The sequence below is a fragment of the Otolemur garnettii genome, unplaced genomic scaffold (assembly GCF_000181295.1).
Source record: "Otolemur garnettii isolate 467f Iridium unplaced genomic scaffold, OtoGar3 scaffold00025, whole genome shotgun sequence".
NCBI classification, from domain to species: domain Eukaryota; kingdom Metazoa; phylum Chordata; class Mammalia; order Primates; family Galagidae; genus Otolemur; species Otolemur garnettii.
Window position 1 is genome coordinate 13915569 of NW_003852420.1, and position 19331 is coordinate 13934899.

The 19331-nt window shown below is 39.8% G+C and overlaps 1 protein-coding gene across 3 annotated transcripts in view; it reads left to right on the top strand.

Moving 5' to 3' along the window:
- The window catches only part of TPX2 (TPX2, microtubule nucleation factor), a 92726-nt gene that overhangs the window by 58429 nt on the left and 14966 nt on the right, over positions 1-19331 (top strand). For all 3 annotated transcript variants that reach the window (XM_023512163.1, XM_012804180.2, XM_023512162.1), the window contains exons 6-12: positions 1496-1624; positions 3327-3449; positions 6333-6454; positions 8367-8518; positions 10024-10195; positions 12881-13022; positions 13641-13857. In XM_023512163.1, the coding sequence (XP_023367931.1) occupies positions 1496-1624; positions 3327-3449; positions 6333-6454; positions 8367-8518; positions 10024-10195; positions 12881-13022; positions 13641-13857 (1057 nt within the window). The remainder of the gene's footprint in view (positions 1-1495; positions 1625-3326; positions 3450-6332; positions 6455-8366; positions 8519-10023; positions 10196-12880; positions 13023-13640; positions 13858-19331) is intronic.

Consider the following 19331-nt stretch of genomic DNA (forward strand, 5'->3'; position numbering starts at 1 on the left):
CAACACCCGGCTATTTTTTTTTTTTTGGTTGCAGCCATTATTGTTGTTTGGCAGGCCTGGGCTGGATTCAAACCCACCACCTTAGGTGTATGTAGCTGGCGCCTTAGCCGCTTGAGCCACAGGCGCTGAGCCGAAACACATTCTTCTTAGTAAAGTATCACAAAAATGGAAAAGCAAGTATCTGATGTATTGAATACTAATATTAAGCTGGTTGACAAACTAATACATGTCCACACAAGAGAAAAAGTCAATTCAGTTGAAGTTGGGGGTGGGGAGAAAGGAGGATTAGTGTGCTTTCATCTGATGAGCACAGTGTAAGGGTATATGGTATACCTCCTAGGTGTGGGACACAACTACAACAGGGACCTTACTTAATGCAAATATAACCTAACTGTACCATAATATTAATCTGAAATTTAAAAATATATATATTAAACTATAAAAAGAAAATGTGAAAAGGTACTTTATATTACCGATAATCAGAGGAAAGCATGTTAATTTCTTATGACCCAGCAATCTTATGACTGAATGTGTAGGAATGTCTACACACGTGCATCAAGATACATGTGAAAATCTTCATAGCAATATTGTGTATGATAAGTAAGGTGAGGAGCTAACCCATCCACAGTAGATGAAATAAATAGTGGCCCATTCCTAAAATGAATGTTATATAGCTATAAAAATAAAAATGAGTGAATTAACACTATGTGAATTGATGAGGTTAAATCTCAGAAGCATAATGTTAAATGAAATAAGCTAGATAGGAATGAATACTTGCAGTAGTCTGATTATATTATATAAACATATATTTATTGCTTCCCTTCAAAACTAACATAGCATTTTTAGGTAATGCATGTTTATTTGGTAGAAAGAGAAGGAAAAGTTAATCATTACTGTAAAAGTCAAGATAACAGTGGTTGTCGGTATTCTGTATTTTGGTCTAGGTGGTGATTTTGTTAAGTCTTTACTTTGTGATCATTTAAGTATTTATTTTTTTGCATACTTTTTGTTATGTGTTAAATTTTACCAAAAAAGGGGGATGGGGAGCAGCTAAAAGAAAAAGGAGAAAATAAACGCCTTAGTCAATTTGCAAGATCTGATTCTTTAATTTCAAGTCTGATAGTAACTAGCTGTGACTAGTTACTAACAAGGTGACTAACACAATCAAGTTACATCATCTTTTTTCACTTTTACCTATAAGAGGAGAAAGTTGTACTAGGTGATTTCTGGCAAGTTGTTTTTAAGTTTTAATCAGCTTTGTTACAGTCTAATTTGTAAATGTCATTGTATTTACATATCAAACTTTCATGGTTGGATTTCAAAAAATATCAGCAAGAGAAGAGAGGTTAGATTTTTAGAGTGGAAATAATACATGTAACATTAACTTTTTATTGCCCTTTGTAGTTTGACATCCTTTCACATTTCTAAGGAACATTTGCATATTTGTAGTAGATGTATTCATTATAGATAAAATTTGTCAATTCTTCTACCATAGAAGATCTATTAGACTCTCTGCTCAGAGAGATTTGGAACAGAAAGGAACAGACCATGTGAAAATGAAAGCCAAGAGATGTGCCACTCCTGTGGTTTTGGACGAAATTCCACCCCCTAAAAAAATGAAAGTGTAAGTAGCCACAACTTATTGCCGAGGGCAGACATACTCTGCCTTGTATACCACCTGTAAGGTAAGTTTCTTTTCTGAATTTGCACTTTAGAGTGAATAAAGTAAAATCACAAATGGGTACATTTGCAGTCTATTTAGTACACTTGGAGCTTAGGAAACTCATAAAACTGTGACTATGGTGAGATGAATTGTTACTTGTGTCTTATAGGGTGCTAAATCTTAGTTGCTTACACTTCCCCCCTGTTTGCTTTAGTCGTTAACAACAAACTGAATACATGATCCTGTTTGGTCTTATTTTTATCAGTTAGGAATATATTTTCCTACAAGGAACAGTCGATTCAACTAGAATGGTTTAAATAATAATGACTTACTTGTTTCAACAAACTCTAAAAGTAGTTTGCTTTGATTCAGTAGCTTGTTTTTTTTTTAAAGCTTAGTCAAAGTGGAGCAGTGGGAATGGAGAAGGAACAAAGAAATCTGTAGCTGTTTGGGATTAATTACTAATTTTTTTTTCTTAGAGTCTCACTTTGTCACCCTCAGTAGAGTGCTGTGATGTCACAGCTCACAGCAATCTCAATCTCTTGGGCTTAAGTGATTCTCTTGCCTCAGCCTCCCCAGTAGCTGGGGCTACTGGCGCCCCCTCACAATGCCCAGCTATTTTGTTGTTCTTATTGTTACTTAGCAGGCCTGGACTGTGTTTGAATCCACCAGCACACTCCCCCTCACCTCCCAATTACTAATTCTTAGCTTTTTATTGTTTTATTTATTTATTTATTTTTATTTTTTTGAGACAGAGCCTCAAGCTGTTGCCCTGGGTAGAGTCCTGTGGAATCACAGCTCACAGCAACCTCCAACTCTTGGGCTTAAGCGATTCTCTTGCCTCAAGTAGCTGGGCTACTCCTAAGTAGCTGGGACTACAGGCGCCCACTGCAATGCTCAGCCAATATTTGGTTGTAGTTGTCATTGCTATTTGGTAGGCCCAGGCTGGATTTGAACCCACCAGCTCTGGTGTGTGTGGCTAGTGCCTTAGCTGCTTGCGCTACAGGTGCCAAGTCCTTTTTATTGTCTTAATGTTCAAGATGGCTACTTTATGTTTCTTAGTTTTTTGCTTTTGCTTATTGCTTTATTATCACAAGATAGCTGCTATATCTAGGTGTCAGTCACATCCATGTTTAAAAGAAGGGGGATTTTACAAGGCAATAGGAGCAACATGCATATCAGGAAAATGAAATCTTTCCCAGAAACCCTTAAATTATGTCTAGCTGCCCAGCCCTCGTCACTTGGGTCTCCTAGTTGGAGTAGAGGCTATCAAAGCAAGTATAATACTTGTAGCTTGGCACATTGCTGCTTCCCTTCAAATTGGAGCTCTAGTAATAAGAAAGAGATAGACTAGATTGAGAAGTTGCCTGTTTATTGTTCATTTGATGGTAAGCAGGTAGAATCCTTCCTTATTCTCCTTAACCACCACTAAATAACTCTATCCTTGACTTCTGTTGGCTTTCTCAAAGTTTGCTTATTGAAGTCATTGGTTTATATGATCTAATATACTATTGGAAGAATCTTGTGGTTAAAGTATGTTATGCTTGCTACCCTAAAGAATGAAAAAATTTAAGCCACATATAGTTGATCTGGGGAGGAGGGTTGTATAGAATATGCTTTAGGCCAGAATTGAGAGTATATTTTTATGTACTTTGATCTCAAGTTCTAACAAGAAAAAGAAGCCAGAGGAAGGAGATAGTGCTCGTCAAGATACTTCTGAAAAGAATGAGTCTTCCCCAGAGAAAGAAAAGGGTAGACGTACTGTGCCCTTTATACGACCTGTAAGGTAAGTTTCTTTCCTGAATTTAGAGCTTGGCTCCTGTAGCACAGTGGTTATGGCGCTAACCACATACACCAACGGTGGCAGGTTCGAACCCAGCCCAGGCTAACTAAACAACAATAACAACTGTAACAAAAATATTGCCAGGTGTTATGGTAGTTGTCTGTAGTCCCAGCTACTTGGGAGGCTGAGGCAAGAGATTTGCTTAAGCTCAAGAGTCAGAGGTTGCTGTGAGCTGTGATGCCATGGTACTCTACCCAGGGCACATAGTGAGACTCTGTCTCAAAAAAAAGAAAAAGAATGATTAGAGTAAAATTACAAATGTGTATCTATATTCTGTTTGGTAAACTTTGAAACTACTAAAGCTTTGACTATGGTAAGATGAATTGTATGTATCCTAGAGGGTGCTTCAATCGTAAACAGTGGGGAAAATATACTATTTTTAAAAGAAATATAAAAGGAAAATGATAGTAAAGGTTTTTACTACCTAGATTGAACAGTGTTCATTTTTCCAAGCTCCCTTCTGGCTTTTTCCTAAGTAACATGCATATTTTCATGATTGGTCAATGAATCTTTGTTCTGCCTCATTCACTTAGCATGAGACTATTTTATTTACTTTCTGTTTTGCTACAGAATCTTGACAATTATCCTTTTTTGATAGATTGTTAATATTCTGTCAGATTATGTTACTATTTCTTGTTGAAAATGTAGTTTTTCGGCTCGGCGCCTATAGCTCAACCGGCTAAGGTGCCAGCCACGTACACCTAAGGTGGCGGGTTCGAATCCCCAGCCCGGACCCGCCAAACAACAATGATGGCTGCAACCAAAAAATGGCCAGGCGTTGTGGCGGGCGCCTGTGGTCCCAGCTACTTGGGAGGCGGAGGCAGGAGACTCGCTTGAGCCCAGGAGTTGGAGGTTGCTGTGAGCTGTAATGTCACGGCACTCTACCCAGGGGGACAGCTTGAGGCTCTGTCTCAAAAAAAAAAAAAAAAAAATGTAGTTTTTCATTTTTTACCATAATATATAATTAGAGAATGACTACAGGCAGAACTATTTCTTTGTGTAGCTTCAGAATAAAGAAAGAGAATCCTTGATCAAAGGATATGACCGGTTTTAGGAGTATTGATATTTATTGTCAATTTTATTTCTGAAATGAAAGTGCTAATTTACAGTGCCATTGGCTTTGAAAGAATACTTTTATTCACATATAAAATATTACATTCTCTTCTTTTTTTAACTTTTGCAAATGCTTCAAATTTAATTGATATAATAATTGATGTCATCAAATTATTACACATTTAAAACATTTCATTCTAAATAGGTAATTTTATAATTGTATACATTTATGGGTTACAAAAGTAATGTTATGATTTATAACTATAATTAAATCAAGCTTACTAACATATCCGGCACTTCAAATATTTATTTTTTGTGGTGAAAACATTTGAACTCTATTCTCTTAGCCATTTTGAAATGTACAGTACACCATTATTAACTATATTCACCAGGCTATGAAATAGATCTCAAAAGAACTTATTCCTTCTGTCAGAGATTTTATATCATTTCATCATCTCCCTGTTCCCCGCAACTCCTAGCATCAAATTATTTTAATTTTTATTTATCTGTTGACAAGATTATATTATTATTATAAACATCTCCATATTTCCTCCAGTGCATTGTCTGTTTCCTTTTTTATTTGTAAGTGGCCTTAGTGAGATTCTTATTACTAATAATGGCTTCTCTATATTGAACTTTACCATGGAAACATCTGAGTCATGAATATTCTGTGAGCATGAATATTTTTATTCTTCATTTTATAGTGGAGATAGCTGAGGCACAGATATTAAAAAGTTTTCTTAAGATCATATAGGAAGACAATGAAATGGCAGGATTGATATTTGATCTCTAGTTGGCTTTACTTCTACATCTCTTCTCTATTACACTTAGGTATAGTAACACTTTGTTACATTTGTGACATATATATTTCCCATTCTACTGTTCTATTTGGTTGAGTTTTTTTTTGTTTTGTGGAGACAGTCTCAAGCTATCACCCTGGGTAGAGTGCCATGGCAACACAGCTCACAGCAACCTCCAACTTTTGGGCTTAAGTGATTCTCTCGTCTCAGCATCCCATGTAGCTGGGACTACAGGTGCCCACCATAACTCCTGGCTATTTTTTGGTTGTAGTTGTCATTGTTGTTTGGCGGGCCTGGGCTGGATTTGAACTTGCCAGCTCTGGTGTACGTGGCTGGCACCCTAGCTGCTTAGCTACAGGTGCCAAGCCTGGTTGAGTGTTTTTGAGCCAGAGTCTATGTTGTTCCAGGTGGAGAGCTATGTCATCATCAATCTCAAATTGCTGGGCTCAAGCAATCCTCCTAGCTCAGCCTTCCATGTAGCTAGGACAGCAGACAACTGCCACTATGCCTGGCTAATTTTTTTATTTCCTGTAGAGATGAGTCTCATGATGAACCAGGCTAGTCTCAAACTCCTGGCCTCACGTGATCCTTCTCCCTCGGCCTCCCAAAGTGCTAAGATTACAGACATGAGCCACCATACCTGGCCTCTACTGTTGTTTTTTTCTTATTTTTATTTTTCTTGTGGGGTAAAATCTAATCATTATGTAGTCAGATTTGTGGATCTTTTGTAATATCTTCTGTAGTCTGCTATTCTGAATTTTTTTTAATATTTTGATATAAGGTATGAATCTTGATTTTTTTTTTTAATAGTGTCACTTAAGTTAGTATCTGTTAATTATATAATTTTTCTTTTGGTTTTCATGTTAATTTTATCACATGTTAAAAACATTATATAATGCCTTTAGATAATTTTGAATCACTGAGCCCCTTTCTCTTCTCTTTTCTTGTCTCCTTTGCTGTTTTTGCCTTTTAGGCAGAAGATTCTGAAAAGTACTGAGGAACAAGACTTGGAGAAGAGAATGAAGATGCAGCAGGCGGTGATGGAGATGCGGAGAAAGAATGAAGAATTCAAGAAATTTGCTCTTGCAGGAGCAGGTCAGCTTGCCTTTAGTTGAATCCATTTTATGAGGGTTGCTTCTTGTAATCTTGGTAGGATTGTTTTTGTTTTTTTTTTCGAGATCTCTAAAGCAAAACATAAAGACATTCATAGTAGTTAGCATAAAAAGATATGTTTATTTAGAAGGCTGTATATGGGTTCAATCTATATCCCAATGATCATTCCCTAGAACTTTTTTTTTTTTTTACAGTCTCACTTTGGCGTCACAGCTCATAGCAACCTCAAACTCCTGGGCTTAGGCAATTCTCTTGACTCAGCCTCCCCAGTAGCTGGGACCACAGGCGCCTGCCACAACACCCAGCTATTTTTTGTTGCAGTTGTCATTTTTTTTTTAAAGAGACAGAGTCTCACTCTGTCGCCCTCAGTAGAGTATTGTGGCATCACAGCTCACAGCAAACTCTAGCTCTTGGGTTTAGGTGATTCTCTTGTCTCAGCCGAGTAACTGGGACTATAGGCATCCGCCACAATGCCCGGCTATTTTTTTGTTGCAGTTTGGCCAGGGCCAGGTTCAATCCCGCCCACACTTGGTATATGGGGCCAGTGCCCTACTCACTGAGCCATAGGTGCTGCCCTGCAATTGTCATTGTAGTTAGCTGGCCCGGGCTGGGTTTGAACCCGCCAGCCTTGGTGTATGTGGCCAGCTCTGTAACCACTGTGCTAAGGGTGCTGAGCCCATTCCCTAGAACTTTTTACATACCTTGACCCTTTCTTAGAGCATGCTATCCCTCTCCTTTGTTTTAGAAGAAGAAACTAGGATTGAGATAGAAGATAAAGTAATTGGCTTAGCGCCTGTAGCTCAAGTGGCTAAGGCACCAGCCACATACACCAGAGCTGCTGGGTTCAAATCCAGCCTGGGCTGGCCAAACAACAATGACAGGTGTTGTGGCCGGTGTTGTGGCCGGTGCCTATAATCCCAGCTACTTGGGAGGCTGAGGCAAGAGAGTCACTTAAGCCCAGGAGTTGGAGGTTGCTGTGAGCTATAATGCCACGGCAGTCTATCCAAGATGACAGCTTGAGGCCCTGTCAAAAAAAAAAAAAAAAGAAGATAAAATAATTGGGCAGGGCAACGCCTGTGGCTTAGTGAGTAGGGACCCATATACCGAAGGTGGCAGATTTAAACCCGGACTTAGCCAACTGCAACAACAAAAACAAAATAGTCGGGCATTATGGTGGGCACCTGTAGTCCCGGCTACTCAGGAGGCTGAGGCAAGAGAGTCGCCTAAGCCCAAGAGCTGGAGGTTGCTGTGAGCTGTGACGCCATGGCACTCTACTAAGTGTGACAAAGTGAGACTCTGTCTTTCAAAAAAAAAAAAAGTAATTGGGCAGGGCAATTTTTTGTTTTATCATTTTATCCTGAAGATAGTAAAAGAAAACTGTCAAATCGAATTTCATCTCCACTTTTCATGGAGGAAAATTATGGCTGAAGGAACTGAAGTGTCACAGTTGTGCTTTGTTTTGGCACAGAAATATTGTAGGAGTCATAGCTATAAGGTCCTCTTTACTCGGCAGAAAGAACACCATTGAAGCTTATAGGGTTTTGCTCTTAGGAATGATGAATTAAGTAAAGGTCATTTCATCTCTTTTCCTATGAAAAGTGCTCTAGTTACTCTAGTCTTCCAGAGCTATGACCACACATGGAAAATGAGACTCTTCTTGCCTGTGCTACCTCTTTATTGTTTACATCTAACTAAAGGGCCTCAAACCTAAGAGTAGTCAGTGAATATGACACACATATTAGTGTCCTTGAGGACTGTTTCAAGTTTTGGGTTACATGTAGATAATGAACAAAGTTAGATACATCATAATAGAAATACCAAAAGGACTGGATTAAAAGGGGATTTACTGATCCTTATTCTTAATGTTATCTGTGTGTTTTACTCTTCTCATCAGGGCAACCTGTGAAGAAATCAGTGAGCCAGGTAACCAAATCAATTGACTTCCACTTCCACACAGATGAGCGCATTAAACAACATCCTATAAACCAAGAGGAGTATAAGGAAGTGGACTTTACTTCTGAACTTCGAAAGCATCCTTCATCTCCTGTAAGTTAATGAACTAAATCAGTAGTCCTGTGGACTCAGTAAACTGAATTTACTAATTCAGTTGGGATTTCAAGTGTAGCTTAATAATATAATGGAGAGAAGCATGTGTTTTGAATTAAGACAGATCTAATTCTCCACTTTACCCATGTTAGCTATGTGATCTTGGACAAGTCACTATTTTTTTGGGAACCATCTTACCAAGTTGTTATGAGAAATGAATTGAGACTGTACAGCGCTTGTGGGAAAGACCACTCAAATCCTGAGCAGTTTTTGTTTGTTTTGAGACAGAGTCTCACTGTGTTGCCTTCAGTAGAATGCTGTGGTGTCACAGCTCACAGCAACCTCAAACTCTTGGGCTAAAGTGATTCTCTTGCCTCAGCCTTCTTAGTAGCTGGGATTACAGGTGCCCTCCCCAGTGCCTGGCTATTTTTAGAGACAGGGGTCTGGCTCTTGCTCAGGCTGTTTTTGAACTCATAAGCCCACCTTGGCCTTCCAGAGTGCTAGGATTATAAGCATGAGTCACTGCGCCTGGCCCTCCTGAGCAGTTTTGTTACTGGAGCACCAACAAAAGCAATAACAATCCTGAGTAGAAATTCTAGCATTTACTCTCTTCTTGCATTTGTAGTCAGCATCATCTTTGTTTTATTTTATTTTTTGGAGACAAAGTCTCATTTGCTCACCCTTGGTAGAGTGCTGTGCCATCTTAGCTCACAGCAACCTCAAACTCTTGGGTTTAAGTGATCCTCTTGCCTCAGCCTCCCAAGTATTGGGACTACAAGCGCCCACCACAACTCCTGGCTATTTTTTAGAGACAGAGTCTCGCCCTTGCTCAGGCTAGTTTTGAACTTGTGAGCTCAGGCAATCGACCCTGAGGCAATCTCAGCCCCCCAAGTGCTGGGATTATATGCGTGAACCACCATTTTCAGCCATCATCATCATTTTTTAAAGTCACTCCTTTGCAATTTTAAACTCTGAGGTTGTGCTTCTTCCTTTGAGGTATGGGTCCTTGGAGAGTTTTGCTTCCAGTTAGATACCACAGTTTTATCAAAATTAGTGATCCAGGCAGTAGGCTTCTTCATCATTCAGTTTGAGGAAATATATAGGGAGATTTTGCTGATTCAGGCAGCTAACTGATTGGATATAGACCCAGAAGCTTAAATAATTTTTTGTTAATGGTGGTGAGGGTGGGATGCCTTTGCAGGTTTTTGCCTTTGAATTTTAAGACAGCTTGCTCTGGATTTCTTCAAAACATTGGCATGCTCGGGGAAGAATCGCCTATTTACTACTATGGAACAGATAATTTGTGAAGTGCTAGATAGATCCTTTTTTTTTTTTTTTTTTAAGATAGGAATAGGCTAGTTATAGTCCTTGCTCAAGGACTTCAGAGTAATGATTTAGGCTTTACACAGGACTTTTTTCTTTTGATTATTTGTGCTGAATGAATGGCTTGTGGCAGATCCTAGCTCTTTGATCTTTCATTTGGGGAACATCTTTTCTCTTTACAGGCCCGAGTGACTAAGGGATGTACGATTATTAAGCCTTTCAACTTGTCCCAGGGAAAGAAAAGAGCATTTGATGAAGCAGCTTCTACATATGTGCCCCTTGCGCAGCAGGTTGAAGCCTTCCATAAACAAACCCCTAACAGATATCATTTGAGAAGCAAGAAGGATGATATTAGTAAGTTTCCTACCCTTATCATAGCTGGATAGAGCCTCCTCTAGAATTCCCTTTGTCTGCATCTTAGGCACAAATTTGTCTTTGTGGAAATTTTAGCTTTTTAACTAAAATATGATATGTGAGTATATGCAGACAATACATATATACTTCAGAATTTCTCAAACCACCCAGCTGTCTGTTCATATATATCTATTAACCATGATCCTCCTGGTCAGTAATAGGCCAAAGGGAATGAATCAGGGTAATCTAAGGTATCTTTACACATTAAAGATGTCTTTGCCATTTGTCAAACGGTCACAGTTCATTTATATAGAAAATCAAGACATTTTATTCATTACAGTTGTGTGTTTTTCTTCATCAATTCAGCAAACTTTTTGCTACTACTAACCAGGCATTTAAGGGATATAGAAGTGAACAAAATGGAGTGGCACCTGTGGCTCAAAAAAGTACGGTACTGGCCCCATGTGCTGGAGGTGGCGGGTTCAAACCTACCCCTGGCCAAAAACTTCAAAGGAAAAAAAAAAGAAGTGAACAAAATGGACGTGGTACTATCCAACATCAAGTTTCTAATGAGTGAGAGGTATAATAAATAGGTTGTTACAAATTATGGTAAGGGCTATGGATGTGGAGGGAGAGGCAAGAGTCAAAGGAGGTGGGAAAGGGGTAGAATATGTCTGAATGCTGAGAACTCCCTGTCAGAAGTTGAAAATACAGGAGAGAGAGGAGATATCTACTGGATTAAGTCCTTGAGTGGGTAGGTAGGATGGAGATACTTGGCACAGGTAGAATGATTATTTTCTCAAAGGAGGATAGAAGAGTGAGAGTAATGGTTGCAAATTCTGATGGATTTACAGATTTGGTGATAAATAGATAAGGGGATTCTAATCTCATGGTTTCTATATTTATGAAAATAATTTCTATAAGAGGGATGATAAAGAAGTCTGAGGAATAGAAATGGTATACCATAGTTCTTGAGAGTATAGGGCTAGATAAAGCAGAATCTGGTTATGTGAAGGTCTCTAAATTTTTCCTACCCTTTACATAGTGCTTAGTATTATATTAAGTAACCAGATGAATTCCTTTGATTATAGCATTTCTTAGTATTGTGATTGTGTTCCAGTAGCTAAAATGGTTTAGTTGATTTTATATTATGAAAATTTCAAAGGTTCCCCTGGGCAATAAAATTAATATTTTCTATGGGTAATGATATGATCTTAATGTTAATGCTTTTACATAGTGTTTTTACTTTCTCTACTTTTCTTTTCTTTTTTTTCTTTTGATTTTCTTTTTATTTTTTGAGATAGTATCTTGCACTTTTACCTACCTAGAGTACAGTGGCTTCATCATAGCTCACTGTAACCTGAAGCTCCTGGGCTCAAGTGATCTTACTGTCTCAGCCTCTCAAGTATTTGGGACTTCAGGCACATGCCACTACACCTGGCTAATTAAAAAAATTTTATTTTTGGCTCAGCGCCTGTGGCTCAAGCGGCTAAGGCGCCAGCCACATACACCTAAGGTGGCGGGTTTGAATCCCCAGCCCGGGCCCGCCAAACAACAATGATGGCTGCAACCAAAAAATGGCCAGGCATTGTGGCGGGCGCCTGTGGTCCCAGCTACTTGGGAGGCTGAGGCAGGAGACTCGCTTGAGCCCAGGAGTTGGAGGTTGCTATGAGCTGTGATGCCATGGCACTCTACCCAGGGGGATAGCTTGAGGCTCCGTCTCAAAAAAAAAAAAAAAATTTTATTTTTTAGAAATGGGGTCTATTTTGCTCAGGCTGGTCTCAAATTCTTAGGCTGACATGATCCTCCTGCCTTAGCCTCCCAAAGTGCTAGGATTACATGTGTGAGCCTCCTGGCCTCTGTGTAATTTTCTGAAGGAGATGGTCTTGATGCTTTTGATATAAATGCTTTTATAAAATTGGGGATTATTACTTGGACTTTAGAAAGGCCTTAGTCTTTTTTTTTGGGGACAGAGTCTCACTTTATCACCCTCAGTAGAGTGCTATGATGTCACGGCTCACAGCAACCTTCAACTCTTGGGCTTAGGTGATTCTCTTGCCTCTGCCTCCCAAGTAGCTGGGACTACAGGCGCTCACCACAACACCTGGCTATTTTTTTGTTGCAGTTTGGCCGAGGCTGGGTTTGAACCCGCCACCCTCAGTATATGGGGCCAGCACCCCTCTCACTGAGCCATAGGTGCTACCTGAAAGGCTTTACTCTTAAAGCTGAAATAAGCAAGAATCTTATTTGTCAATAGCAGGGGAAATAGTTGGCATCGTTTTTATTTATTATGTATTTGCCTGGCCCCACCCTTGGATGTGGGGAGTGGGGCTGAGTTTTAATTTTTTTAGGCATACATAGAAGCTGTGAGAAATAGTTGGCATTGTTAATAGAAAGGACAATCCTGTGTAATGATTTTAGAACCCATAGATGGATTTTAAGTTCAGAAGATGAGAGCAGAGTTTACTAAGGCTACCAACTTATAGTCATACCACTCAGTAAAGAGTGATGGGGAAGAAGGGACTGAATGTGTGTTGGACTGACAGATGTGAACTGAGCTAAGTGTGGAGGGCCCACCACTCCATGGTTCATTTATTCATTTTTGCACTTCCTAGTTGAGTCATCACTTGTCAAATAAACTGGATCTTAGGGAGCTAGGTAAATGTCTGTCATCTTGGTTTACAGGTCTGTTACCTTCCAAATCTTCTGTGGCCCAGATCTCCAGAGACCCACAGACTCCTGTACTGCAAACCAAACAGCGCACAAGGCCTGTGACCTACAAAAGTGCTGCAGATCAGGAGGCTGAGGAGCTTGAGAAACTGCAACAGTAAGTCCTACTGGCAGCATCCAAGGAAGAGTTCCAAAAACGTCCCCACTTGCTTCTCAGTTCTATAAGGGCAGTAGTTAATATTTTTTTTCCATGAAAATTTTTATGATGTTTGAGGAATAGGCTCTGTAGGCTGTGTCCCTGACTCTGATTAAAAGACTAGAGTGAGAATATGGAGATATCCTGGAGTGTAAACTGGTAAAAATTTAATGCAGAGGTTGGAGTAGTAGAACTTCCTTAAATTCCAATTAAGGAATACCCTCTGAGGTTAGGTTAGGTAGATCCCACTCTTTTATGCCTACCCAAGGGATTATTATAGCTTTACTCAGTGGAGGAAATGGGAACTTAGCATTAGAGTACTATATTCTTCAGTTCATTTTTATGTTTCTTTTAAGGAGAAGGAGCTTCCTCTGTGAAGAGATGCTCCATCCTTTAAAGCAGTAGAGTGTTAGAACTGTCTCATTTATTCTTTGTTCTCTAGGTGAAGACAATGGCTATGGAGAAAATTGAAATTTTATTGTACATAATGATTATTATTTTTTGGTTTTGGCCCACTTTGTGTAGTTATCATTTTATTTAAATTGTTTTGTGATTGTTATTTAAACTCTCACTTTACAGATACAAATTCAAAGCACGTGAACTTGATCCCAGAATTCTTAAAGGTGGGCCCATCTTACCCAAGAAACCACCCGTGAAACCACCCACTCAGCCTATCGGCTTTGATTTGGAAATTGAGAAAAGAATCCAAGAGCGAGAGTCAAAGAAGAAATCAGATGATGAACACTTTGAATTTCATTCCAGACCTTGCCCTACTAAGATTTTGGAAGATGTTGTGGTAAGAATAGTTGAGGGTTCTGTATACTGTAGAAGTGTCCTTGCTCGTTACCTAATATCCACCAATTCACAGGAATGTCTGAGTAGATACTGTGACCAGGCCATCATATTAGAAGGGTGATAGAGAGACTTATCAGAAGTGGATTTTGTTCTTAGGCAACTTAAAGTCTGGTGTGGGAAACAACATATGTGTGAATAGTGTAAAATGGACAGAAGTGTTCTATAAGAGAGATGATAGTTAAAAGTACTGTAGGAGTTCAGAGGAGAGAAAGATTTCTTCCAGAAAGAAGGTTCAGGTAGTGCTTTGTGGAGAAGGTAGCATGACCTGAACCATAACAATCTGTGGTAGTAGTTGTGGTTATTATAATACCTGACACTTTAACTATGTGCCAGGTGCTACTCTCAGTCCTTTCCATATTATTAGCGTATTGTTTTTGGCAACAGTACCTTCACATGGGTTACTTTAATTATCACCTGTTTCAAATGAGGTAATTGAGGCACAGAGAGGTGATGCAATAATCCTAGAGCGCTCAGCTAATACAGTGTGGAATAAGGATGAGAATTCAGGTATTCTGGCTCCAGAGTCTGTGATCTTAACATTTTGTTATCTTGCCTCTTCACTATATGATAAATCTGGACTTGAAGAAGTGCAAATGAAATGGACTGGCAGAGCGTTTCCCAGGCAGTGGGAGTAACATGAACATAAGGCTAACGTTGGAAAACATGGAATATCTATTAGGAACTGTTAGTGGGTCACATAAGCTGGAGAAAAGAAGTTTATCAAGAACAATTGGATGGCTCGGCGCCTGTGGCTCAAGTGGCTAAGGCCAAACAATGACGGCTGCAACCAAAAAATGGCTGGGTGTTGTGGCAGGCGCCTGTGTTCCCAGCTACATGGGAGGCTGAGGCAGGAGACTCACTTGAGCCCAGGAGCTGGAGGTTGCTGTGAGCTGTGAAGCCACAGCACTCTACCGAGGGGGATAGCTTGAGGCTCTGTCTCAAAAAAAAAAAAAAACAATTGGAAAAGTAGAGGGGGAGTGGAGGGGGGATATAGGAGGAGGAAGGGTATTTGGGAGCACCTCACCTAATGTGAATGATGCATTGGTACATTTCAAATCTATTAAGAAATGAGTATAATTGTGATGGATGTGTTACTTAGTTCAATATAAGCATTTCAAATTGTATATCAAAGCAGTACATTGAACCCCATAAATGCATCAATGTACAAAGTTATGATTTAATAAAAAGTAATAATAATAAAAGAACAACTGGAAACTAGATTAGAACAGTGGGTTACAGCTTGATGGTAGGCTCACAACCACAAATTTAGAGAAAATAAGCAATCAGGAAGCAATGCTGTGGTCAAAGAATAAGTAATAGAGGCTTGGCACCTGTAGCTCAAGACTGGCTAGGGTGCTAGTCACATACACTGGAGCTGGCGGGTTCAAATCTAGCCTAGGCCTGCCAAACAACAGTGATGTCAACTACAACCAAAAAAAGAAAAGAAAAAAAGGGCTGGATGTTGTGGCACGCACTTGTAGTCCCAGCTACTTGGGAGGCTGAGGCAAGAGAATCACTTAAGCCCAAGAATTGGAGGTTGTTATGAACTGTGACGCCATAGCATTCTACCCAGGTGACAGCTTGAGACTTTATCTCGAAAAAAAGAATAAGTAATAGGGTTAAAACACCTGCATAAGTGTGAAAGTGGTTTTTAGATAAATTTCTGTGCAGATAGGGAACATGCCATCCCCCCCACCAACCCCCTGATTTGGATTGACTCATGTCCAGAATAACACTAGAACAACTCTCCGTTTTCCTATCATTTTTATTTTTAGTTATTTTTATTTACTTATTTTTTAAGTCAGAGTCTCACTATGTCACCCTTGGTAGAGTGCTGTGCCATCACAGCTTACAGCAACCTCAAACTTTTGGACTTAAGTGATTCTCTTGCCTCAGCCTCCCAAGTAGCTGTGACTACAGGTGCCCAAAACAATGCCTGGTTATTTTTTGTTGCAGTTGTTTAGCTGGCCCGGGTGGGGTTCAAACCCTCCACCCTTGGTGTATGTGCGCTGGTGCCATAACCACTGTGCCAAGCTTATTTTTATTTTTATTTTTTTAGACAAAGTCTTGCTCCATCTCCTAGGATAGAGTGCAGTGGTCTCATCATAGCTCGCTTGCAAACTCAAAGTCCTCAGCTTGACTCCTCCTGCCTCAGCCTCCCAAGTAGTTGAGACTACATGCTTGTGCTGCCATGCCCAGCTAAATTTTCTATTTTTTGTAGAGATGAAGTCTTTCTCTTGCTCAGGCTGGTCTCAAATACCTGGCCTCAAGTGAATCCTCCTGCCTTAGCCTCCCAAAGTACTAAGATTATGGGCATGAGCCATTATACCCACCCCCTGTCATTTTTCTTTTTGCTTATTTTAGAAAGGTGGTCCCCAACTTTTTTTGGCACTAGGGACCAGTTTCATGGAAGACAATTTTTCCTCAAATAGGGTGGTATGGGGGGTGGGAGTGGGATTTGACAGAAGGTAGAGCAAGTGGTGGAGCAGGTGATGGGGAACATCTGTAAGTACAGATGAAACCTCACTTCCTGCTGTGGGGCCCAATTCTTCCTAACAGGCCACACACAGTCCTTGGTTTAGGGTTTGGAGACCTAGTTTAAAGAGTCACCATTGTTTTAGGTAAAATGGTAGATCAATAACATTACCTTCAGTTGAGTACCTAGTTTGAATATTCTATTTCTTAGCACAAAGTCAGAAGCAACCTCAAGTTATATTTTCTAGTCTTAAAAAAGTCATGATTATGCTTAGAAATGGGACTACTCCCATACAATACTCTTTTAATTGAGATATTTTTTGCATCTGAGACCTTCCTATTCACAGTACTCTTTTTTTTTTCTTATTTTACTATGATACACATGTACTATATGCCGAACTCTGTTACAACAAACTTTTAAGAACCCTCCCCCCTACCCAAGTGATTAGTCACCAAGAGCTGTACCTTCTTTGTCATTCTTTACCCACTGAAGAAGCAGTGTTCAGAATACAACACAGGAAATGTCATTTGTGTGTAAACCTCAGGATCCTAGAGTCAGAAAGGGATCAGTGTTTTGTTTTACACAAAAGAGGCCCATAAAAGAAAAATGATTTCCTCAAAGTTTCCATAACATTCTTTTGGCTACTTGCTTTTGTTTTTATTTATTTTTTGAGACAGAGTCTCACTCTGTTGCCCTCGGTAGGATGCCATGGCATCATAGCTCATAGCAACCTAAAATTCTTGGGCTCAAGTGATCTTACCATAGCCTCTCTAGTAGCTGGGACTATTGGCGTGCATGCCATACCTGACTAGTTTTTCTTTCTTTCTTTCTTTTTTTTTTGTTTAGTAGAGACAGTGTCACACTCTTACTCATGCTGGTCTTGAACTCCTGAGCTCAAGCAATCTGTCTGCCTCAGCCACCTAGAGTGCTAGGATTACAGGTGTGAGCCACTGTGCCCATCCGGCATCTTGCTTTTAATAACACCTTTTTTCTTCAAGCTCCTGGCTTTTTCCCCCTCCTATAATTTTTTTTTTTTTTTTTAAATTAATGTACCATCCTCTTGATTTTCTTGTATCAATATTGACTTTACATGTATACACACAAACACACAGAGGGTGCTAAAAACGTGTGTACACATTTTAAGAAAGGAAAAGACTGCATTAAAACTAATTCTAAAGTTGCATTTTACTTTTACAATTACAAGAGATACAAGATATATGTTATTGGTATATATTGAGTATTATAATTTTAATGCAGTTTTTTCCTTAAAATGAGTTTGTATTTTGGGAGTACCCTCTGTATATATGTATATATATATTTTTTTTTTCTGAGAAAGGATTTTGCTCTGTTGCCTAGGCTGAAATGCAGTGGTGTGATCATAGCTCACTGTAATCTCCAGCTCTTGGGTTCAGATACCTGTGTATCACTAGGCCTGGCTAATTTAAAAAAAAATAAATTATTTTGTAGAGATAGGGTCTTGCTGTGTTGCCCAAGCTGGCCTCAAATGCCTGGCCTCAAGTAGTCATTTTGCCTTGGCCTCTCAAAGTGCTGGTATTACAGGTACACACCATGTGCCTGGCCAACTTCCTATACTTTTAAAATCAACTCACTTTGTAACATAAAGTAATTTTATTATTATTTGATTTATTTATTTATTTATTTTGGGACAGAGTCTCACTATGTCACCCTTGGTAGACTGCCATGGTGTCACAGCTCACAGTAACCTCAAACTGTTGGGCTTAAGTGATTCTCTTAGCTTTAGCCTCCCAAGTAGCTGGTGCTACAGGTGCCTACCCCACCACACCCAGCTATTTTTTGTTGCAGTTGTCATTGTTGTTTTAGCAGGCCTGAGCTGGATTTGAATCCTCCAGCCTCTGTGTATGTGGCTGTAGCTGAACTATGGACGCGACCCTCCTCTGGGGTTCTTATTACATAAACAGTTTAGATTTGTTGGGTGTAGCGTGGGGGAACCTGGGTAAAGAACTTAGTATGGTGCGTGACACAGTAAGCAGTGGTGTTATTTATAGTCATAATTGACATTTTATTGAGTGCTTACATTGTCCTGAGTGCTTTATGTAGATTTATTTATTTCACGTGGCAACTTTTTTTTTTTTTTTTTTTTTTTGAGACAGAGCCTCAACCTGTCACCCTGGGTACAGTGCCATGGCCTGGCAGCCTGTAGCAACCTCCAATTCCTAGGCTTAAGCAATTTCTCTTACCTCAGCCTCCCAAGTAGCTGGGACCACAGGAGCCCACCACAACGCCCAGCTATTTTTTGGTTGTAGTTGTCATTATGGTTTGGCAGGCCCTGGCTGGATTCGAGGACTCGAACCTGCCAGCTCTGGTGTATGTGGCTGGCACCTTTGCCGCTTGAGCTAACAGGCACCGAGCCACATGGCAACTTTTAAAAAAGTAGAGTCTATTCTTATCCCTGTTTTTGAAAGGAAGCAAACACTAAGAGATTTCTAGTATGTCAAACCAGAGTTTTAGTCCATTATCTCCTTAAAACTATATTATTCGGCTTGCGCCTGTGGCTCAAGTGGCTAAGGCGCCAGCCACATACACCTGAGGTGGCGGGTTCAAATCCAGCCCAGACACGCCAAACAACAATGGCAGCTGCAACCAAAAAAATAGCCAAGTGTTGTGGCGGGCGCCTGTGATCCCAGCTACTTGGGAGGCTGAGGCAGGAGACTCACTTCAGCCCAGGTGTTGGAGGTTGCTGTGAGCTATGATACCACAGCACTCTACCCAGGGAGACAGCTTGAGGCTCTGTCTCAAAAAAAAAAAAAAATTAGCTGTGATAAACTCTCAGAGAAAAATTGGGAGGCAGTAAATGAAAAGGGATAGTCTACATTTGGAAACAATAAAACTTCTGTGTTATTTGACCTCTGTGAGCATGTATTTGCATACTGACTAGGTGATTTAAATATTTTTAAATA